The sequence below is a fragment of the Scyliorhinus canicula genome, chromosome 3 (genome assembly GCF_902713615.1).
Source record: "Scyliorhinus canicula chromosome 3, sScyCan1.1, whole genome shotgun sequence".
Classification (NCBI taxonomy): Eukaryota; Metazoa; Chordata; class Chondrichthyes; order Carcharhiniformes; family Scyliorhinidae; genus Scyliorhinus; species Scyliorhinus canicula.
In genome coordinates, this window is record NC_052148.1 from 5,968,481 (window position 1) to 5,992,610 (window position 24,130).

Here is a 24,130-nt window from a genome sequence, read left to right on the forward strand (position 1 = left end):
GTTTCCGCCAACAGGAGTTTCTGTATTGTGAGGTTGTTTATGCCTCACACTAACCGGTCCCGAAGCATTTCGTTTAGCGTCGGGCCGAACTCACATTTTTCCGCCAGCCTTCTCAGGCGGGTCAAGAAATTTGTGACTGACTCCCTGTCTTCCCGCTTCGCTGTGTAGAATCTGTACCTACACAAAATGAGGGTTGGTTTTGGGTCGTCGTGCTCTTTCACCAATTCCGTTAACTCTTGGAAAGTTTTTGTGTCCGGCGCATTGGGGTACGTTAGACTACGTATAATGGCGAAATCTGAGGGTCCGCACGCCGACAGCAGGATAAGCCGTCTCCTTTCGTCCGTAAGTATATCATTGGCCCGGAAGAAGTAACACATTCTCTCCACATACTGGGACCAGTCCTCAACAGTCGGGTCGAATGCATCTAACCTCCCAAAAAACAGGCATTTTAAAAATGGCAAGGCTTACCCTCCTGAGTGCGGCAGCTGGTCTCCACAAAGTTCTTAGTTTACCTCGTCGCCACTGTAGTAATCCACGGGAGGCAGGAGTTCCGTCACCACAACAATATTTATTTACAATAACGATATTACAGGAGCAGCTCCTAAACAGTGCTGCTAGTAGTCCAGTCAACTTAAGTCTGGCTCACAAAGCCTAGACAGGAGCTTATATGGGCCCCCTCAATGAGCTATCATTGAGTGAGCTCATACTCCAATTGGCCAACCAATAAAGCTAGTTGGAGTTCATTACAAATGGGATGAGAGACGTGCTAGCTAAGGTAGACTGGGAGCAAAACCGTTATGGTGAAACCATTGATGAACAGTGGAGAAACTGCCAAGCGATTTTTCACTGCTGCTCAGCAAATGTTTATACCAACAAAAAGGAAGGACGGTAGAAGGAGGGAAAATCGACCATGGATACCGAAGGAAATAAGGGAAAGAATCAAACTGAAAGGCAAAGCACACAAAGTGGCAAAGATTAGTGGGAGACTAGAGGACAGGGAAATCATTAGGGGGCAACAGAAAGCTACTATAAAAACTAGAAAGACGAGTAAGATAGATTATGAGAGTAAACGTGCTCAGAATATAAAAACAAGTTGTAAACGTTTCCCCAAATATATAAAACAAAAAAGAGTAACTCAGGTAAATATTGGACCTTTAGAGGATGAGAAGGGAGATTTATTAATGGGAGATGAGGAAATGGCTGCGTAACTGAACAGGTTTTTTGGGTCGGTCTTCAGAGTGGAAGTCACACATAACATCCAGTGACTGACAGAAATGAGGCAATGACAGGTGAGGACCTTGAAATGATTGTTATCACGAAGGAGCTAGTGATGGGCAAGCTAATGGGGCTAAAGGTTAGACTCTGGGATGGTCCTGGCAGATGGAAAATGAGCAAACGTGACACCACTGTTTAAAAAAGGAGGGAGGCAGAGAGCGGGTAATTACAGGCCAGTTAGCTTAACTTCGATAGCAGGGAAGTTGCTGGTATCTATCATCAAAGAAGAAATAGCGAGACGTCTGGATGGAAATTGTCCCATTGGGCAGAGGCAGCATGGGTTCATAAAGGGGAGGTCGTGCCTTACTAATTTAGTGGAATTCTTTGAGGACGTTACTAGTGAGGTAGATAACGGGGAGCCAATGGATGTGGTATATCTGGATTTCCAGAAAGTCTTTGATGAGGTGCCACACAAAAGATTGCTGCAGACGGTAAAGATGCTTGGCATTAAGATTTAGATTTAGAATTTAGAACAGTACAGCACAGAACAGGCCCTTCGGCCCTTAATGTTGTGCCGAGCAATGATCAACCTGGGATGATCGCACAGGCTGATTATGGGTGGGGATTTCAACATGCTTGTTGATCAAGGCGTGGACCGGTCATGTTCGAGAATGGGCAAGGTGCCAGCAATGGCAAAGGAGCTGAAAGGGTTCATGGAGCAGATGGGGGCTGGTGGATCCGTGGAGATTTAGGCAGCCGAGAGCCAGGTAATTTTCTTTTGGATTGGATTGGATTAGATTTGTTTATTTTTCTGTATTTTTGTGTATTTTTCTGCAAGCAAAACAACAGATCATTCAGTACATGGTAAGAAAGGGAAATTAGACAAATTTCAAGAAAATACCAGAAAATACATAATAGCGCAACACAAGATATACAATGTAACTATATAGAACATAGAACATTATAGCGCAGTGCAGGCCCTTCGGCCCTCGATGTTGCGCTGACCTGTGAAACCCTCTAAAGCCCATCTACACTATTCCCTTCACGTCCATTTGCCTATCCAATGACCATTTGAATGTGTTTAGTGTTGGCGAGTCCACTACTCTTGCAGGCAGGGCATTACACGCCCTTCCTACTCTCTGAGTAAAGAACCAACCTCTGACATAGAACATAGAACATAGAACAGTACAGCACAGAACAGGCCCTTCGGCCCTCGATGTTGTGCCGAACAATGATCACCCCACTTAAACCCACGTAACCCGTATACCCGTAACCCAACAATCCCCTTATTAACCTTACACTACGGGCAATTTAGCATGGCCAATCCACCTAACCCGCACATCTTTGGACTGTGGGAGGAAACCGGAGCACCCGGAGGAAACCCACGCACACACGGGGAGGACGTGCAGACTCCACACAGACAGTGACCCAGCCGGGAATCGAACCTGGACCCTGGAGCTGTGAAGCATTGATGCTAACCACCATGCTACCGTGAGGCCCCTGCTACCGTGAGGCCCCTTGTGCAACCTGGAAGAGGAGTTTGTAGAATGTATCCATGATAGTTTCCAAGAACAGTATGTAATCGAACCTACAAGGGAACAAGCGGTCCTAGATCTGGTCCTGTGTCAGGAGACAGGATTGACTAATGATCTCACAGTTAGGGATCCACTCGGAAGAAGCGATCACAATATGGTGGAATTTAAAATACAGATGGAGGGTGAGAAGGTGAAATCAAACAGTAGTGTTTTGTGCTCAAACAAAGCAGATTACAATGGGATGAGAGAAGAGCTAGCTGAGGTAGACAGGGAGCCAAGACTTAATGGGGAAACAGTTGAGAACCTTCCAAGCGATTTTTCACAGTTTATACCAACAAAAAGGAAGGACGGTAGAAAGAGGGAAAATCGACCGTGGATATCTGAGGAAATAAGGGAGAGTATCAAATTGAAGGAAAACACATCCAAAGTGGCAAAGATTGGTGTGAGACTAGAGGACTGGGAAATCTTAAGGGGGCTACAGAAATCTACTACAAAAGCTATAAAGAGAGAGATAGATTGTGAGAGTGAACAGGCGCCGGAATGTGGCGACTAGGGGCTTTTCAGGTAAATATCTGTCCTGTAGAGGATGAGAAGCGTGATTTAATAATAGGAGTTGAGGAAATGTCTGAGGAACTGAACAGGTTTTTTGGGTCTGTCTTCACAGTGGAAGACAGAAGTAACATGCCAGTAACTGATAGAAATGAGGCTATGACAGGTGAAGACCTTGTGATGATTGTTATCACAAAGGAGATAGTGGTGGGCAAGCTCATAGGGCTAAAGGGAGTCAGGTCTCCTGGCCCTGATGGAATGCATCCCAGAGTGCTAAAAGAGATGGCTAGGGAAAATGCAAATGCACTAGTGATAATTTACGAAAATTCACTAAACTCTGGGATGGTCCCGACGGATTGGAAATGAGCAAACGTGACACCACTGTTTAAAAAAGGAGGTAGGCAGAGAGCGGGTAATTATAGGCCAGTTAGCTGAACTTCGGTAGTAGGGAAGATGCTGGCATCTATCATCAAAGAAGAAACAGCGAGACGTCTGTATGGAAATTGTCCCATTGGGCAGACGAAGCATGGGTTCATAAAGTGCAGGTCGTGCCTTACTAATGGAGTGGAATTTTTTGAGGACCCTACCAGAGCGGTAGATAATGGGGTGCCAGTGGATGTGGTATATCTGGATTTCCAGAAAACCTTTGGCAAGATGCCACACCAAAGGTTGCTGCAAGGGATAAAGATGCATGGCATTAAGGGTAAAGTAGTAGCATGGATAGAGGATTGGTTAATTAATAGAAAGCAAAGAGTGGTGATTAATGAGTGTTTATCTGGTTGGCAATCTGTAGCTCGTGGTGTCTCTCAGGGATCAGTGCTGGGCCCGCAATTGTTCACAATTTGCTTCAATGATTTGGAATTGGGGACGAAGGGCAATATGTCCAAGTTTGCAGACGACACTAAGATGAGTGGTAAAGCAAAAAGTGCAGAGGATACCGGAAGTCTGAAGAGGTATCTGGATAGGTTAAGTGAATGGACTGGCAGATGGAATACGTTGTTGACAAATGTGAGGTTATCCACTTTGTTAGGAATAACAGGAAACAGGATCATTAATTAAATGATAAAATATTAAAACATGCTGCTGTGCCGAGAGACCTGGGTGGGCTCGTGCATGAGTCGCAAAATGTTGGTTGACAGGTACAACAGGTGATTAAGAAAGAGAATGGAATTTTGTCATTCATTGCTCGAGAGATGGAGTTCAAGACTAGGGAGGATATGCTGCAATTGTATAAGGTTTCAGTGAGGCCATGCCTGGAGTATTGTGTTCAGTTTTGGTTCCCGTACCTGAGAAAGGACGGACTGGAGGTTGTGCAAAGGAGATTCACTCGGTTAATCCCAGAGATGAAGGGGTAGTATTACGAGGAGAAGTTGCGTAGTCTGGGACTGTACTCGTTGGAATTTGGAAGGATGAGGGTGGGATCTTCTAGAAACATATATAATTATGAAGGGAATAGATAGGATCGATGCCGACAGGTTATTTCCACTGGCGGGTGAAAGCAGAACTAGGGGGCACAGATTCAAAAAAAGGGGAAATAGATTGAGGACTGAGTTTAGGTGGAACTTCTTCACCCAAAGGGCTGTGCATCTATGGAATTCCTTGCCCAGTGAAGCAGTTGAGGCTCCTTCATTAAATGATTTTAAGAGAAAGATGGATAGCTTTTTGAAGAATAAAGGGATTCAGGGTAATGATGTTCGGGCGGGAAACATAGAACAGTACAGCACAGAACAGGCCCTTCGGCCCTTAATGTTGTGCCGAGCAATGATCACCCTACCCAAGCCCATGTATCCACCCTAAACCCGTAACCCAGCAACCCCCCCTTAAACTCATTTTTTAGAACACTAAGGGGAATTTAGCATGGTCAATCCACCTAACCCGCATATCTTTGGACTGTGGGAGGAAACCGGAGCACCCGGAAAAAACCCACGCTCACATGGGGAGGACGTGCAGACTCTGCACAGACAGTGACCCAGCCAGGAATCAAACCTGGGACCCTGGAGCTGTGAAGCATTTATGCTAACCACCATGCTACCGTGCTGCCCTGGAAGAGTAAAGTAAGAGCAAGCAAAAAGTGCAGAGGATACCGGAAGACTGCAGAGGGATTTGGACAGGTTAAGTGAATGGACTAGGGTCTGGCAGAAGGAATACAATGTTAACAAATGTGAGGTTATCCATTTTGGTCGGAATAACAGCAAACGGGATTATTATTTAAATTATAAAATATTAAAGCACGTTGATGTGAAGAGAGACCTGGGTGTGATCGTGCATGAGTCGCCAAAAGTTGGTTTACAGGTACAACAGGTGATTAAGAAGGCAAATGGAATTTTGTCTTTCATTGCTGGAGGGATGGAGTTTAAGACCAGGAAGTTATGCTGCAATTGTATAAGGTGTTAGTGAGGCCACAGCTGGAGGGGCTGTTTAGCTCACTGGGCTAAATCGCTGGCTTTTAAAGCAGACCAAGCAGGCCAGCAGCACGGTTCGATTCCTGTAACAGCCTTCCCGAACAGGCGCTGCAAGGTGACGACTAGGGGCTTTTCACAGTAACTTCATTGAATGCTTCGTGACAATAAGTAATTTATTTTCAGTTTTGACCTCCTTACCTGAGAAAGAATGTACTGGTGCTGGAGGGTGTGCAGAGGAGATTCACTAGGTTAATCCCAGAGCTGAAGGGGTTGGATTACGAGAAGAGGTTGAGTAGACTGGGACTGTACTCGTTGGAATTTAGAAGGATGAGGGGGGATCTTATAGGACATTTAAAATTATGAAGGGAATAGATAGGATAGATGTGGGCAGGTTGTTTCCACAGGTGGGTGAAAGCAGAACTCGGGGGCACAGCCTCAAAATAAGGGGAAATAGATTGAGGGGTGAGTTTCGGAGTAACGTCTTCACCCAAAGGGTTGTGCATCTATAGAATTCCTTGCCCAGTGAAGCAGTTGAAGCTTCATCATTAAATGTTATTAAGATAAAGATAGATAGTTTTTTGAAGAATAAAGGGATTGCGGGTTGTAGTGTTAGGAGCGAAAAGTGGAGCTGAGTCCACAAAAAAAAATTAGCCATGATCTCATTAAATGGCAGAGCAGGCTCAAGGGGCCAGGTGGCCTACTCCTGTTCCTAGTTCTTATGATCTTATGTTCTTATGTACCTGTCAGGTAGTGAGGAAGTGGTCGAGCGAGGGCACCGTGGTTTATGAAAGTAGTTGAATCACTTGTCAAGAGGAAGAAGGAGGCTTATGTAAAGATGATACGTGAAGGTTCAGTTAGGGCACTCGAGAGTTCTAAATTAGCAACGAAGGGCCTAAAGAGAGAGCTGAGAAGCGCCAGGAGGGGACATGAGAAATCTTTGGCAGGGACGATCAAAGACAACCATGAAGCATCCTATTGGTATGTCAGGAATAAAAGAATGACTAGGGTAAGAGGAGGGCCTGTCAAGGGAAGTTGAGCGTGGAGTCTGAGGAGATAGGAGGTGCTAAATGTATATTTTTCGTCAGTATTCACACAGGAAAAAGACGTTGTTGAGAAAAATATTGAGATACAGGCTATTAGATGAGAAGGGATTGAGGTTCATGAGGAGGATGTGTTAGCAATTCTGGAAAGTGTGAAAATAGATAAGTCCCCTGGGCCAGATGGGATTTATCCTCGGATTTTCTGTGAAGTAAAGGAAGAGATTGCTGAGCCTTTGGCTTTGATCTTTACGTTATTTTTGTCTACAGGAATAGTGCCAGAAGACTGGAGGACAGCACATGTTGTCCCCATGTTCAAGAAGGGGAGTAGAGACAACCCTGGTAAAGATAGACCAGTGTCCCTTACTTCTGTTGTGGGCAAAGTCTTGGAAAGGTTCATCAGAGATAGGATTTATAATCATCTGGAAAGGAATAATTTGATTAGCGATAGTCAACCCCGTTTTGTGAAGGGTAGGTTGTGCCTCACAAACCTTATTGAGTTCTTTCAGAAGGTGACAAAACAGGTGGATGATTGTAAAGCAGGTGATGTGGTGGATATGGATTTCAGTAAACATTTGATATGGATCACCATGGTCGGCTATTGCAGAAAATACGGAGGCATGGGATTCAGATGATTTAGCAGTTTGGATCAGAAATGACTAGCTGGAAGTAGACAAAGGGTGATGGGAAATGTTCAGCCTGGAGTTCAGTTGTGAGTGGTGGACCACAAGTATCTGTTTTGGGGCCACTGCTGTTTGCCATTTTTAGAAATGACCTGGAGGAGGGCGTTAAAGGATGGGAGAGTATTTTTGCAGATGACACTTAAGTCGGTGGGTTTGTCGACAGTACGGAAGGATGCGACAAGTTACAGAGGAACAGTATAACCTGCAGAGCTGGACTGACAGGTGGCAAATGGAGTTTAATGCAGAAAAGTGTGAGGTAATTCATTTTGGAAGGAATAAAAGGAAGACAGATAACGGGGCTGATGGTAAGATTCTTGGTCGTGTGGATGAGCAGAGAGATCTCGGTGTCCATGTACATAGATCCCTGAAAGTTGCCACCCAGGTTGATAGGGTTATGAAGAATGCATACCGTGTGTTAGCTTTTATTGGTAGAGGGATTGAGTTTCGGAGCCATGAGGTCATGTTGCAGCTGTACAAATCTCTGGTGCGGCCGTATTTGCAGTATTGCATGCAGTTCTGGTCGCAGCATGAAAGGAAAGGTGTAGAAGGATTGGAAAGGGTGCAGAGGAGATTTACCAAGATGTTGCCTGACATGGATGGAAGATCTTATGAGGGAAAGCTGAGGAACTTGAGGCTGTTTTTGTTGGAGAGAAGAAGGTTAAGAGGTAACTTAATTGAAGCATATAAGATGATCAGAGGATGAGGGTGGACAGTGAGAGCCTTTTTCCTCAGATGGTGATGTCTAGAACGAGGGGACATAGCTTCAAATTGAGGGGAGATAGATATAAGACAGATGTCAGAGGTAGGTTCTTTACTCAGAAAGTAGTAAGGTCGTGGAATACCCGACCTGCAACAGTATCAACTCGCCAATATTAAGGGCATTTAAATGGTCATTGGATAAACGTATGGATGCTAAGGGAATACTGTAGATGGGCTTTAGTTTTGTGTCACAGGTCGGAGCATCATGGAGGGCCAAAGGCTTGTCCTCCGCTGTAATGTTCTATGTTCTGAAGTGCTTCGGGAAATTTTACTGCATTAAAGGCACTTTTATAAATGTAAGTTGCTGGTGATCTGTGCCAGGATCTCAAATCTTTCCTCAGGTGGCCTCCCTTCCCTCATCATTTCTACTCTGTCAGATTCTGTTACCTTTCTGCTCCATGTGTACATTTATGGTCTCATTATTCTCACACAGCGGTTGTTCCAGCACCATCAAACCTACGCTTCTCGGACGTGAAGGGATACAGTTTCCGGTTGGACTGGGATCATGGATCGGAGGAGGCGGACCAGTACAGAATCAGCTGGGTTCCATCTGGGGGAGGGGACAAAAAAGAGGTGATGAAAACCATACTTTCTGCTTTTGTGTAGCTCCAGCCGATTTTTAAATTTGCCTTGCAACATGCGAGTGTGAAGCAAAACCGCTGTCAGCCAGATCTGTATATGTATGAAAATGTTCCTCCTTTCCAGGAACGATGTTTCATTGTATCCTTGTAATCCTTTCCACACTTGCTAATGAGTTGCATTCTCTGTTGGCCGTGGGGGCATGATCTCACTGAAAACAGCAGGTGTTTTCCATTCCCAACAGGGACACGCAGTCACGGGCAGGACTGGAAAATTTGGAGATCGGCCAAAACTCAATTGGGTGGGATGAGCTCTTTGAACCGTAACCTGCAGAAACATCAGCACATTCTTTCTGAATGGCATTACTGTACTTGAAGGTGATCAGAAAACTGCTTTCCTTACGGACCATATGCTCTTTAGTATTGAGGTGTTGGGCTCAGTTGCCCACTCAAAGAAGAGCATTTGCGCAATTAACTAAACCGTCCAAATTAGTTTATTCCTTCAATTTAATACTCTGCAGAAATACTCCACATGACCACGAGGGAATGCCACTGGGAAAGGTGGCTGCAGCAAAGGGTTGGTAAAGGATTTTAAGGTCCTTGTGGCCCCCTGAGTGATATCAAATTCAAACATCCCCATTTAATTAAGGGAATCAGTTTTCAGAAAACAAATTGGTTTCATGCACTGAACGTATCTTGACCTTCGCTTTGTGCCTATTCTTCCAGATGATTATAAATGGCAATGAGACGTGCCAGGTTTTAGATAACCTGGATCCTGACACCAAATATAATGTTTCACTTACTGCCATCTACACAGACAAGACGGAAAGTGATGACATCTTCAAGTTCCAGCGTACATGTAAGTCTTCAATAGATAAAAATCTCCATTTGTCTTTCTTACCCCCTTACGAATTATCTTCAAATATTGAAAAGAGGACAAAGGGACATGGAAAGCACATGCTGCATATTGTGATGTGCAGCGGATCACAATGTCCTTCAGGATGGGGTGTGGGATTAGTATGTTCCCCTGGATTCTCTACTTCTGCTGTAGCAAAGTGTATCTATTAGCTTCATTGGCTAGCCTGCTTGTGCCCAATATTCCTGGGCCATGCAGCACCTTCAGCCAGATAAAACTATAAAACCATAGAATTCCGACAGTCCTGAAGGAGGCTATTTGGCCTTGCGTGTCTGCACCGACCCTCTGAAATAGCAACCGAACTAGGCCCACTCCCCTGCCCACTCCCTGAAACCCCCCCTAAACGGCACATCTGGGACTATTTAGCATGACCAATCCACCTAATGTGCACATCTTTGGACTGTGGGAGGAAATCGGAGGACCCTGAGGAAACCCACAAAGACACAGAGAGAATGTAAAAGTGCCACACAGACAATTTACCAAGGCAGGAATTGAACCCAGTTCTCTGGCGCTGTGAGGCAGCAGTGATAACACAACCCCTGATTAATTTATGCCTCCCTCAACTTCCCTCCTCTTTTATTTATGGACCCGCTACCCCAACCCCTTATCTATTCCTCATAGAAAAATGATTGGCCTCACCCCATTTCCCCACTACCTGGTCATAACTTGTCTTTACAAAGGTGACTAACAGTCATATTTCTGTCTATCTAACATATTTTAACAGTCTCAAGTAACTTTAATGTGCACGTTAGGTGGATTGGCCACGCTAAATTCCCCCTGAATTGGAAAAAAACAGTAATTGGGGACTCTAAATTTTTTTACAAAGTAACTAAGGTGATACGGAAAAAACAATCAACCGCAGTAAATCTGCCCGCATTTTATGGAATGCTACCCGATTGACTTGCAATATTCCTCAAACTTCATTCTCCAGTGAAACACATATTTATTTGATCTGCGTCTACTGTTGAGTTTAGTGACCCTTTGCAGTAAATAACTTCAATCCCTTTCACCCACCCCCAATCCGTTACCCCTACATGTGAAGCCGCTCTGCTTTATGTCAGTATCCAACATTTCAGCTTGCATCTCCTTTATTTAGCCTTGCTGTCTTGCTGATCTCTCTGTCCTTGATCAGCACCATTATTCCAATAGAGCTTGACAAACACCGCCTCAACTTTCGATGAGGGGCTTTATAGAATCCTGGACTCAACACCGTGTTCAACAATTTTACATCATTATCCAGGCCCCATTTTGGTTCCTTTCCGTTTGCAAGTTTTGATTTTAAACCTTTTTTCTCTTGTTTCTGCTTTGAGACAGCAGCTGCTCATTATTCTGTGATTCACGCCTCCTCTGGCCACATCTTGTCCCATTCCCCACATTGACAATGCTTTTGTTATTTAATTTCTCCTGCCTTCCACCCTGTGACAGACCTTCCCACTTTTTTTAATCACCTCCCATCTGCTTAAAACTTGTTGACTTTTTTTCCCCCTCTTCAGGTGTTGCCAGACCAGCTGAGCATTTTCAGCAATTTTTGTTTTTACATCACTTTTACCTTGTCTTTTGTGAGGGAAAAATGTTTTGTTGAATTTTCATACCGTGCAACAGCAGCAATAAACCCTGTCAACCTTTCCCAAAGTTCAGTGGGACCCTCAACGTGGGATGATCGCACAGGCTGATTATGGGTGGGGATTTCAACATGCTTGTTGATCAAGGCGTGGACCGGTCATGTTCGAGAATGGGCAAGGTGCCAGCAATGGCAAAGGAGCTGAAAGGGTTCATGGAGCAGATGGGGGCTGGTGGATCCGTGGAGATTTAGGCAGCCGAGAGCCAGGTAATTTTCTTTTGGATTGGATTGGATTAGATTGGTTTATTTTTCTGTATTTTTGTGTATTTTTCTGCAAGCAAAACAACAGATCATTCAGTACATGGTAAGAAAGGGAAATTAGACAAATTTCAAGAAAATACCAGAAAATACATAATAGCGCAACACAAGATATACAATGTAACTATATAGAACATAGAACATTATAGCGCAGTGCAGGCCCTTCGGCCCTCGATGTTGCGCTGACCTGTGAAACCCTCTAAAGCCCATCTACACTATTCCCTTCACGTCCATTTGCCTATCCAATGACCATTTGAATGTGTTTAGTGTTGGCGAGTCCACTACTCTTGCAGGCAGGGCATTACACGCCCTTCCTACTCTCTGAGTAAAGAACCAACCTCTGACATCTGTCCTCTTTCTTTCTCCCTGCAATTAAAAGCTATGTCCCCTTGTGCAACCTGGAAGAGGAGTTTGTAGAATGTATCCATGATAGTTTCCAAGAACAGTATGTAATCGAACCTACAAGGGAACAAGCGGTCCTAGATCTGGTCCTGTGTCAGGAGACAGGATTGACTAATGATCTCACAGTTAGGGATCCACTCGGAAGAAGCGATCACAATATGGTGGAATTTAAAATACAGATGGAGGGTGAGAAGGTGAAATCAAACAGTAGTGTTTTGTGCTCAAACAAAGCAGATTACAATGGGATGAGAGAAGAGCTAGCTGAGGTAGACAGGGAGCCAAGACTTAATGGGGAAACAGTTGAGAACCTTCCAAGCGATTTTTCACAGTTTATACCAACAAAAAGGAAGGACAGTAGAAAGAGGGAAAATCGACCGTGGATATCTGAGGAAATAAGGGAGAGTATCAAATTGAAGGAAAACACATCCAAAGTGGCAAAGATTGGTGTGAGACTAGAGGACTGGGAAATCTTAAGGGGGCTACAGAAATCTACTACAAAAGCTATAAAGAGAGAGATAGATTGTGAGAGTGAACAGGCGCCGGAATGTGGCGACTAGGGGCTTTTCAGGTAAATATCTGTCCTGTAGAGGATGAGAAGCGTGATTTAATAATAGGAGTTGAGGAAATGTCTGAGGAACTGAACAGGTTTTTTGGGTCTGTCTTCACAGTGGAAGACAGAAGTAACATGCCAGTAACTGATAGAAATGAGGCTATGACAGGTGAAGACCTTGTGATGATTGTTATCACAAAGGAGATAGTGGTGGGCAAGCTCATAGGGCTAAAGGGAGTCAGGTCTCCTGGCCCTGATGGAATGCATCCCAGAGTGCTAAAAGAGATGGCTAGGGAAAATGCAAATGCACTAGTGATAATTTACGAAAATTCACTAAACTCTGGGATGGTCCCGACGGATTGGAAATGAGCAAACGTGACACCACTGTTTAAAAAAGGAGGTAGGCAGAGAGCGGGTAATTATAGGCCAGTTAGCTGAACTTCGGTAGTAGGGAAGATGCTGGCATCTATCATCAAAGAAGAAACAGCGAGACGTCTGTATGGAAATTGTCCCATTGGGCAGACGAAGCATGGGTTCATAAAGTGCAGGTCGTGCCTTACTAATGGAGTGGAATTTTTTGAGGACCCTACCAGAGCGGTAGATAATGGGGTGCCAGTGGATGTGGTATATCTGGATTTCCAGAAAACCTTTGGCAAGATGCCACACCAAAGGTTGCTGCAAGGGATAAAGATGCATGGCATTAAGGGTAAAGTAGTAGCATGGATAGAGGATTGGTTAATTAATAGAAAGCAAAGAGTGGTGATTAATGAGTGTTTATCTGGTTGGCAATCTGTAGCTCGTGGTGTCTCTCAGGGATCAGTGCTGGGCCCGCAATTGTTCACAATTTGCTTCAATGATTTGGAATTGGGGACGAAGGGCAATATGTCCAAGTTTGCAGACGACACTAAGATGAGTGGTAAAGCAAAAAGTGCAGAGGATACCGGAAGTCTGAAGAGGTATCTGGATAGGTTAAGTGAATGGACTGGCAGATGGAATACGTTGTTGACAAATGTGAGGTTATCCACTTTGTTAGGAATAACAGGAAACAGGATCATTAATTAAATGATAAAATATTAAAACATGCTGCTGTGCCGAGAGACCTGGGTGGGCTCGTGCATGAGTCGCAAAATGTTGGTTGACAGGTACAACAGGTGATTAAGAAAGAGAATGGAATTTTGTCATTCATTGCTCGAGAGATGGAGTTCAAGACTAGGGAGGATATGCTGCAATTGTATAAGGTTTCAGTGAGGCCATGCCTGGAGTATTGTGTTCAGTTTTAGTTCCCGTACCTGAGAAAGGACGGACTGGAGGTTGTGCAAAGGAGATTCACTAGCTTAATCCCAGAGATGAAGGGGTAGTATTACGAGGAGAAGTTGCGCAGTCTGGGACTGTACTCGTTGGAATTTGGAAGGATGAGGGTGGGATCTTCTAGAAACATATATAATTATGAAGGGAATAGATAGGATCGATGCCGACAGGTTATTTCCACTGGCGGGTGAAAGCAGAACTAGGGGGCACAGATTCAAAAAAAGGGGAAATAGATTGAGGACTGAGTTTAGGTGGAACTTCTTCACCCAAAGGGCTGTGCATCTATGGAATTCCTTGCCCAGTGAAGCAGTTGAGGCTCCTTCATTAAATGATTTTAAGAGAAAGATGGATAGCTTTTTGAAGAATAAAGGGATTCAGGGTAATGATGTTCGGGCGGGAAACATAGAACAGTACAGCACAGAATAGGCCCTTCCGCCCGTCATGTTGTGCCGATCAATGATCACCCTACTCAAACCCACGTATCCACCCTATACCCGTAACCCAACAGCCCCCCCTTAACCTTATTTTTTAGGACACTATGGGCAATCTCGCCTGGCCAATCCACCTAACACGCACATCTTTGGACTGTGGGAGGAAACCGGAGCACCCAGAGGAAACCCACCCAGGCACGGGGAGAACGTGCAGACTCTGCACAGACAGTGACCTAGCTGGAAATCGGACCTGGGACCCTGGAGCTGTGAAGCAATTATGCTAACCACCATGCGACCGTGCTGCCCCTGGAGCTGAGTCCACAAAAGATCAGCCATGATCTCAGTGAATGGTGGAGCAGGTTCGAGGGGCCATGTAGCCTACTCCTGCTCCTAGTTCTTATGTTCTTATGTGCCTGTCAGGCACGGAGGAAGTGGTCAAGCGAGGGAACCGTGGTTTACTAAAGTAGTTGAATGTGGGCAGCACGGTAGCATGGTGGTTAGCATAAATGCTTCACAGCTCCAGGGTATCAGGTTCGATTCCCGGCTGGGTCTCTGTCTGTGCGGAGTCTGCACGTCCTCCCCGTGTGTGCGTGGGTTTCCTCCGGGTGCTCCGGTTTCCTCCCACAGTCCAAAGATGTGCGAGTTAGGTGGATTGGCCATGCTAAATTGCCCGTAGTGTCCTAAAAAGTAAGGTTAGGGGGGGGGTTGTTGGGTTACGGGTATAGGGTGGATACGTGGGTTTGAGTAGGGTGATCATTGCTCGGCACAACATCGAGGGCCGAAGGGCCTGTTCTGTGCTGTACTGTTCTATGTTCTATGTTCTACTTGTCAAGAGGAAGAAGGAGGATTATGTAAAGATGAGATGTGAAGGTTCAGTTAGGGCGCTCGAGAGTTACAAGTTAGCTGGGAAGGATCTAAACAGAGAGCTAAGAAGAGCCAGGAGGGGACAAGAGAAGTCTTTGTCAGGTAGGATCAAGGATAAACTTAAAGCTTTCTATAGGTATGTCAGGAATAAAAGAATGACTCGGTTAAGAGGTGGGCCTGTCAAGGGAAGTTGTGCGTGGAGTCCGAGGAGATCGGAGAGGTGCTGAATGAAACTTTTTCGTCAGTATTCACACAGGAAAAAGACGATGATGTTGAGGACAATAATGTGGTACAGGCTGCTAGACTTAAAGGGCTTGAGGTTCATAAGGAGGAGGTGTTAGCAATTCTGGCCAGTGTGAAAACAGATACGTTCCCTGAGCTTGATGGGATTTATCCCAGGATTCTCTGTGAATTAAGGGAAGAGATTGCTGAGCCTTTAGCTTTCATCTTTATATTATCTTTACCTACAGGAATAGTGCCAGTAGGTTGGAGGACAGCAAATGTTGTCCCCTTGTTCTAGAAGGGGAATAGAGATAACCCCGGTAACTATAGAGAAGTCAACCTTACTTACTACTGGGCAATGTCTTGTAAAGGTTCATAACAGATAGGATTTATAATCATCTGGAAAGGAATAATTTGATTAGCGATTGTCAAAACAGTTTTGTGAAGGGTAGGTCGTGCCTCAGAAACCTTATTGAGTTCTTTGAGAAGGTGACCAAACAGGTGGTCGAGCGGAAAGCAGTTGATTGGTGTACATGAATTCAGTAAAGCGTTTGATATGGTTGCCCATGGTAGGCTATCGTAGAATTTACAGAGGCATGGGATTCAGGGTGATTTAGCAGTTTGGATCAGAAATTGGCTAGCTGGAAGAAGACAAAGTTGATTGGAAATGTTCAGCCGGAGTTCAGTTACTAGTGGTGTACACTAGTACATTTGGGGTCACTGCTGTTTGTCATTTTTATAAATGAACTGGAGGAGGGCGTACAAGGATGGGTGACTAAATTTGCAGATGGCACTACAGGGGTGGAGTTATGGACAGTGTGGAAGGATGTTGCAAGTTACAGAGGGACAGAGATAAGCTGCAGAGCTGGTTGAGAGATGGCAAATAGAGTTTAATGCAGAAAAGCGTGAGGTGATACATTTTGGAAGGAATAACAGGAAGACAGAGTACTGGGCTAATGGTGAGTTTCTTGGGAGTGTGGATGAGCAGAGAGATGTCGTTGTCCATGTACATAGATCCCTGAAAGTTGCCACCCAGGTTGATAGGGTTGATAAGAAGGCGGACGGTGTGTTAGCTTTTATTGGCAGATGGATTGAGTTTCAGAGCCATGATGTCAAATTGCAGCTGCACAAAACTCTGGTGTGGCCACATTTGGAGTGTTGCGTGCAATTCTGGTCACTGCATTACAGGAACAATATGGAAGCATTGGTAAGGGTGCAGAGGAGATTCATCAGAATGTTGCCTGTTATGGAGGGAAGACATAATGAGGGAAGGCAAAGGGACTAGAGGCTGTTCTCATTAGAGGGAAGAAGGTTCAGATGTGACTTAATTGAGGCAGACAAGATGATCAGTGGATTAGATACGGTGGACAGTGAGAACCTTTTTCCTCGAGTGGTGATTTCTAGAACGAGGGTACATCGCTTTCAATTGAGGGAGATAGATACAGGACAGATGTCCGAGGTAGGTTCTTTACTCAGAGAGTAGTAAGGCCGTGGAATGCCCTGCCTGCAACAGTATCTCAAATCTTTGCTCAGTTATCCTCCCTTTCCTAACCATTTCTACTCCGTCAGATTCTGTTACCTTTCTGCTACATGTGTACATTTAAGGTCTCATTCTTCTCCCACAGCGACTATCCCAGCACCATCAAACCTACGCTTCTCAGACATCACGAGGAACAGTTTCCGGATGAACTGGGATCATGGATCGGAGGAGGCGGACCAGTACAGAGTCAGCTGGGTTCCATCTGCAGGAGGGGACAAAAAAGAGGTGATGAAATCCATACTTTCTGCTTCTGTGTAGCTCCAGCTGATTTTCAAATTTGCCTTGCAACATGCGAGTGTGAAACAAAACCGCTGTCAGACAGATCTGTATATGTGTGAAAATGTTCCTCCTTTCCAGCAACGATTTTTCATTGTATTCTTGTAATCCTTTCCACACTTGCTAATGAGTTACATTCTCTGCTGGTCGTGGTGGCATGATCACACTGAAAACAGCAGGTATTTTCCATTCCCAACGTTGACACGCAGTCACGGGCAGAACTGGAAAATTTGGAGATTGGCCAAAACTCAGTTGTGTGGGATGAGCTCTTGAAATCATAACCTGCAAAAACATCAGCGCATTCTTTCTGAATGGCATTACTGTACTAGAAGGTGATCAGAAAACTGCTTTCCGCACGGACCATATGCTCTTTAGTATTGAGATGTTGGGCTCAGTTCCCACTCAAAGAAGAGCATTTACGTAATGAACAAAACAGTCCGAATTAGTTTATTCCTAAGTTTATTCCTAAAACCACGAGGGAATGCCACTGGGAAAGGTGGCTGCAGCCAAGGGTTGGTAAAGGATTTTAAGGTCCTTGCGGCCCCCTGAGTGATATCAAATTCAAACATCCCCATTTAATTAAGGGAATCAGTTTGCAGAAAACAAATTGGTTTCATGCACTGAACAAATCTTGACCTTCGCTTTATGCCTATTTTTCCAGAAGATTTTCAATGGCAATGAGACAATCCAGGTTTTAGATAACCTGGATCCTGACACCTCATATGATGTTACCCTTACTGCCATCTACCCAGACAAGAAGGAAAGTGAAGACGTCTTAGGCTCTGAGCATACATGTAAGTCTTTAGTATATAAACATCTCCATTTGTCTTTCCTACCCACTTAGCAATTATCTTCAAATATTGAAAAGAGGACAAAGTGACATGGAAAGCACATGCTGCATATTGTGATGTGCAGCAGATCACAATGACCTTCAGGCTGGGGTTTGGGATTAGTATGTTCCTCTGGATTCGCTGCTTCTGCTGTAGCAAAGTGTATCTATTGGCTTCATTGGCTAGCCTGCTTGTGCCCAATATTCCTGGGCCATACAGCACCTTCAGCCAGATAAATCTATAAAACCATAGAATTCCGACAGTGCAGAAGGAGGCTATTTGGCCTTGTGTGTCTGCACCTACCCTCTGAAAGAGGAACCTAATTAGGCCCACTCCCCTGCCCAATCCCTGAAACCCCCCTAACCGGCCCATCTGGGAATATGTAGCATGACCAATCCACCTAAATTGCACATCTTTGGACTGTGGGAGGAAATCGGAGGACCCAGAGGAAACCCACAAAGACACGGAGAGAATGTACAAGCACCACACAGACAATCTACGGAGGCAGGAATTGAACCCAGTTCTCTGGTGCTGTGAGGCAGCAGTGATAACCCAACCCCCGATTAATCTATGCCTCCTTCAACTTGCCTCCTCTTTTATTGATGGACCCGCTTCCCCAACCCCTTATCTATTCCTCATAGAAAAATGATTGGCCTCACCCCATTTCCCCACTACCTGGGCGTAACTTGTCTATACAAAGGGAAATAATAATCACATTTGTATTTATCTAACATAGTTTAACAGTCTCAAGTATCTTTACTGGATGACATCAGCAGATTGCTATCCATTTAAGTTAAACTAGTGATGTTTGTTTTTAGGGAATTTGAAACAATATTGGCCCATCCCGTTTTGCTGAAGGTGAAAGGGGTGGCATGTGGCACAGTGGCTAGCACTGGGACTGCGGCACTGAGAAGACAGAGGGTGGTGATGGATGGCAAATGTTCAGACTGGAGACCAGTTACCAGCGGTGTACCACAGGGATCAGTGCTGGGTCCTCTGCCATTTGTGATTTTTGTCAATGGCATTGTTAGGATGCAGAGCTGGGCCGAAAAATGGCAGATGGAGTTTAACCCTGATAAGTGCGAGGTGATTCATTTTAGTGGAAAAGGGGCTGGTTTAGCTCACGAGGGGCTGGTTTAGCTCACTCTGCTAAATCGCTGGCTTTTAAAGCAGACCAAGCAGGCCAGCAGCACGTTTCGATTCCCGTACCAGCCTCCCCGGACAGACGATCGAATGTGGAAACTAGGGGCTTTTCACAGTAACTTCATTGAAGCCTTCTCGTGACAATAAGCGATTTTCATTTCATTTCATTTCAGGGACAACAGCAGGGTTCTGAACATAGACATAGAACAGTACAGCACAGAACTTCGGCCCTCGATGTGCCGAGCAATGATCACCCTACTCAAACCCCTGTATCCACCCTATACCCGTAACCCAACAACCCCCCCCCCAACCTAATTTTTTTAGGACACTAAGGGCAATTTAGCCGTGCCAATCCACCTTACCCACACATCTTTGGACTGTGGGAGGAAACCGGAGCACCCGGACGAAACCCACCCAATCATGGGGGGAACGTGCAGACTCCGCACAGACAATTACCCAGCCGGGAATCGAACTTGGCACCCTGGAGCTGTGAAGCATTTATGCTATCCACCATGCTACCGTACTGCCCACTGAGGAATGTGGAGGAACAGAGATCTTGGGATTCATGTCCACATATCGCTGAAGGTTGCCACTCATGTGGATAGAGCTGTGAAGAAGGCTTATAGTGTCTGAGCGTTTAATAACAGGGGGCTTGAGTTTAAGAGCCGCGGGGTTATGCTGCAAATATTCCTCACCCTGCTGAGACCACATGTGGAGCATTGTGTGCAGTTCTGGTCACCTCATTACAGGAAGGATGTGGAAGCATTGGAAAGGGTGCAAAGGAGATTTACCAGGATGCTGCCTGGATTGCAGGATAGGTCTTTTGAGGAAAGGTTGAGGGAGTTACAGCTTTTCTCTTTGTAGCGGAGGAGGATGAGAGGTGACATAAGAGGTTGAGAAAATGATGAGGGGGTTAGAGATTATTACCTTGGGTGGATGTAGCTGTTACAAGGGGGCATAACGATAAGATTCAGGGTGGGAGATATAGGAGGGATGTCCGAGGTAGGTTCTTTACTCAGAGAGCGGTTAGGGTGTGGAATGGACTGCCTGCTGTGATAGTGGAGTCAGACATTTTAGGAACTTTCAAGTAGTCATTAGATAGGAACATGGAGCACACCAGAATGACATGGAGTGGGATCGCTTAATCTTGTGTTCGGACAATGCTCGGCACAACATCGAGGGCCGAAGCCCCTGTTCTCTGCTGCACTGTTCTATGTTCCATGTTCCATGAGGAGCCGGGTTCGAATCCCAGCCCGGGTTGCTGTGCGTGTGGAGTTTGCACATTCTCCCCATGTCTGCGTGGGTTTCACCCCCCCAACCCAATGATTTGCACGTTAGGTGGATTGGCCACGCTAAATTCCCCCTGAATTGGAAAAAAAACAGTAACTGGGTGCACTATAATTTCTTTACACAGTAAGTAAGGTGACATGGAAAAGATAATCAACCGCAGTAAACCTGCCCGTATTTTATGGAATGTTACCTGATTGACTCGCAATATTCCTCAAACTTCATTCTCCAGTGAAACACATATTTTTTGGATCTGTTTCTACTGTTGAGTTTAGTGACCCTTTGCAGTAACTTTCTTCAATCCCATGCCCCCACTCCTAACCCATTACCCCGACATGTGAAGTCGCTCTACTTTATGTCAGTATCCAACAGCATCTCCTTTATTTAGCCTTGCTGTCTTGCTGATCTCTCTGTCCTTGATCAGCAGCATTATTCCAATAGAGTTTGACAAACACGTTCACAACTTCCGAGGAGGTGCTTTGCAACATCCTAGACTCACCACCGTGTTCAACAATTTTACATCATTATCCAGGCCCCATTTTGGTTCCTTTCCCTTTGCAAGTTTTGATTTTAACCCATTTTTCTCTTGTTTCTGCTTTGAGACAGCAGCTGCTCATTATTCTGTGATTCACGCCTCCTCTGGCCACATCTTGTCCCATTCCCCACATTGACAACTCTTTTGTCATTTAATTTCTCCTGCCTTCCACCCTGTGACAGACCTTCCCACTTTTTTAAATCACCTCACATCTGCTTAAAACCTGTTGACTTTTTTTTCTCCCTCTTCAGGTGTTGCCAGACCAGCTGGGCATTTTCAGCATTTTTTGTTTTTACATCACTTTTACCCTGGCTTTTGTGGGGGAAAAATATTTTGTTGAATTTTCATACCGTGCAACAGCAGCAATAAACCCTGTCAACCTTTCCCAGAGTTCAGTGGGACCCTCAACCTGGGATGATCGCACAGGCTGATTATGGGTGGGGATTTCAACATGGTTATTGATCAAGGCCTGGACCGGTCATGTTCGAGAACGGGCAAGGTGCCAGCAATGGCAAAGGAGCCGAAATGGATCATGGAGCAGGTGGGAGGGGGTGGATCCGTGGAGATTTAGGCAGCCGAGAGCCAGGGAATTTTCTTTCTTCTCCCACGTTCACAAGGTGTAATCCTGGATAAATTTCTTTTTTGTGGGCAGGGCCCTGTTGGCGAGGGTGGTGGATACGGGCAATTCAGCAATTACGATATTGGACCATGCTCCGTACTGGGTGGACCTGCAGGTCAGTATGGACCAGTAAGCAGCGCCCACAGTGGAGATTGGACGTGGGGCTGTTGGCGGACAAAGTGGTCTGCGAGAGTTAGAGGAAGTACCTGCTGAACTACCTGCAGGTAAACGATACAGGGGAGGTCTCAGCAGCGGTGATCTGGGAAGTACTGAAGGCGGTGGTGAGAGGGGAGCTGATCTAGATCCGGACTCACAGGGACAGGACGGATAGGTCAGAAACGCCCGACTGGTAAGAGAGAGCCTACGAGTGGATAGGAAGTATGTGAAGGCTCCAGAGCCAGGGCTGTTGAGGGAACGCCGGAGGCTGCAGGCAGAATTTAGTTTGTGAACTACAGGAAAGGCAGTGGAGGAACTCAGGAAGGTGAAGGCAGTGGTGTACATGGGGAAAAGGCCAGTAGGTTGATTGCTCAGCAGCTCAGACAAAGGGAGGCAGCGAGGGAAATAGGCGAAGTGGTTGATGGGACATCCTTTCCTGCAGCGTAAGAGGTAGACTACATTGGTTGACTCGTGCGACCCGAAGCGTGGTACATTGGCGAGACCATGCAGACACTGCGACAACGAATGAACGGGCATCGTGCGACAATCACCAGGCAGGAATGTTCCCTTCCAGTCGGGGAACACTTCAGCAGTCAAGGGCATTCAGCCTCTGATCTCCGGGTAAGCGTTCTCCAAGGCGGTCTTCAGGACACGCGACAACACAGAATTGCTGAGCAAAAACTTACAGCTAAGTTCCGCACGCATGAGTGCGGCCTCAACAGGGATCTTGGATTCATGTCGCATTACATCCAGCCCCCACCATCAGGCCTGGACTTGCAAAATCCTACCAACTGTTCGGGCTTGAGACAATTCACACCTCTTTAACCTGTGATTATCCCTCTCCCTGGATCTGTAATGATTTGATTGCCTGCAAATGCCTGCATTCCAAGCATTGTCCAGCATCTCTGACTTCGTCTCTATAAATGTTTCTGGAACATACCTCGCCATTCACCTGAGGAAGGAGCTGCACTCCGAAAGCTCGTGTTTGAATCAAACCTGTTGGACTTTAACCTGGTGCTGTAAGACTTCTTACAATTAGATCATGCCTGATCTTTTGTGGACTCAGCTCCACTTGCCGGCCCGAACACCATAACCCTTAATCCCTTTATTCTTCAAAAAGTATCTAGCTTTACCTTAAAAACTTTTAATGAAGGAGCTTCAACTGCTTCACTGGGCAAGGAATTCCAGAGATTCACAACCCTTTGGGTGAAGAATTCCTCCTAAACTCAGTCCTAAATCTACTTCCCCTTAGTTTGAGGATATGCCCCCTAGTTCTGCTTTCACCCGCCAGTGGAAACAACCTGCCCGCATCAATCTAATCTATTCCCTTCATAATTTTATATGTTTCTGTAAGATCCCCCCCTCATCCTTCTAAATTCCAACGAGTACAGTCCCAGTCTACTCAACCTCTCCTCATAATCCAACCCCTTCAGATCTGGGATTAACCTGGTGAATCTCCTCGGCACACCCTCCAGCGCCAGTACGTCCTTTCTCAAGTAAGGAGACCAAAACTGAACACAATACTCCAGGTGTGGCCTCACAAACACCTTATACAATTGCAGCATAACCGCCCTAGTCTTAATCTCTGTCCCTCTAGAAATAAAGGACAAAACTCAGTTTGCCTTCTTAATCACCTGTTGCACCTGTAAACCAACTTTCTGTGACCTATGCACTCGCACACCAAGGTCTCTCTGCACAGCAGCATGCTTTAATATTTTATCATTTAAATAATAATCCCTTTTGCTGTTATTTCTACCAAAATGGATAACCTCACATTTGTCAACATTGTATTCCATCTGCCAGACCCTAACCCATTCACTTAACCTATCCCACTACAGACTTCCGGTATCCTCTGCACTTTTTGCTTTACCACTCATCTGAGTGCCATCTGCAAACTTGGACACATTGCCCTTGGTCCCCAACTCCAAATTATCTGTGTGAATTGTGAACAGTTGTGAGCCCAACACTGATCCCTGAGAGACACCACTAGCTACTGGTTGCCAACCAGAGAAACGCCCATTAATCCCCTCTCTTTGCTTTCTATTAATTAACCAATCCTCTATCCATGCTACTACTTTACCCTTAATGCCATGCATCTTTATCTTATGCAGCAACCTTTTATGTGGCACCTTGTCAAAAGCTTTCTGGAAATCCAGATGTACCTGTTGCACGTTTTACTTGAGTGTATTACGCGTTTATTGGAGTGTATTAACACGCCTCCGTTTAAAGGCCGTGTGCTTAACACTGCTACAGCTCTGTGTGTGTATTTTCAGCTCGGAGTCGCCAGGTGCTGTATCTAGACACCTCACAAGTATTTCAAGGTCAGGTTCAAAGTAATAAAACTATACACCGATTAGTAAGTTCAAACGATTAATATTTATTATACAAATATAATAAATACGCATGCACACGCT

General features: G+C 45.3%; 1 protein-coding gene across 1 annotated transcript in view; it reads left to right on the forward strand.

Moving 5' to 3' along the window:
* LOC119963598 (tenascin-X-like) overlaps positions 1 to 24,130 on the forward strand; it is a 621,159-nt gene that overhangs the window by 47,462 nt on the left and 549,567 nt on the right. The window contains exons 6-9 of the mRNA XM_038792929.1: positions 8,614 to 8,753; positions 9,485 to 9,617; positions 16,956 to 17,095; positions 17,808 to 17,940. Of these exons, the coding sequence (XP_038648857.1) occupies positions 8,614 to 8,753; positions 9,485 to 9,617; positions 16,956 to 17,095; positions 17,808 to 17,940 (546 nt within the window). The remainder of the gene's footprint in view (positions 1 to 8,613; positions 8,754 to 9,484; positions 9,618 to 16,955; positions 17,096 to 17,807; positions 17,941 to 24,130) is intronic.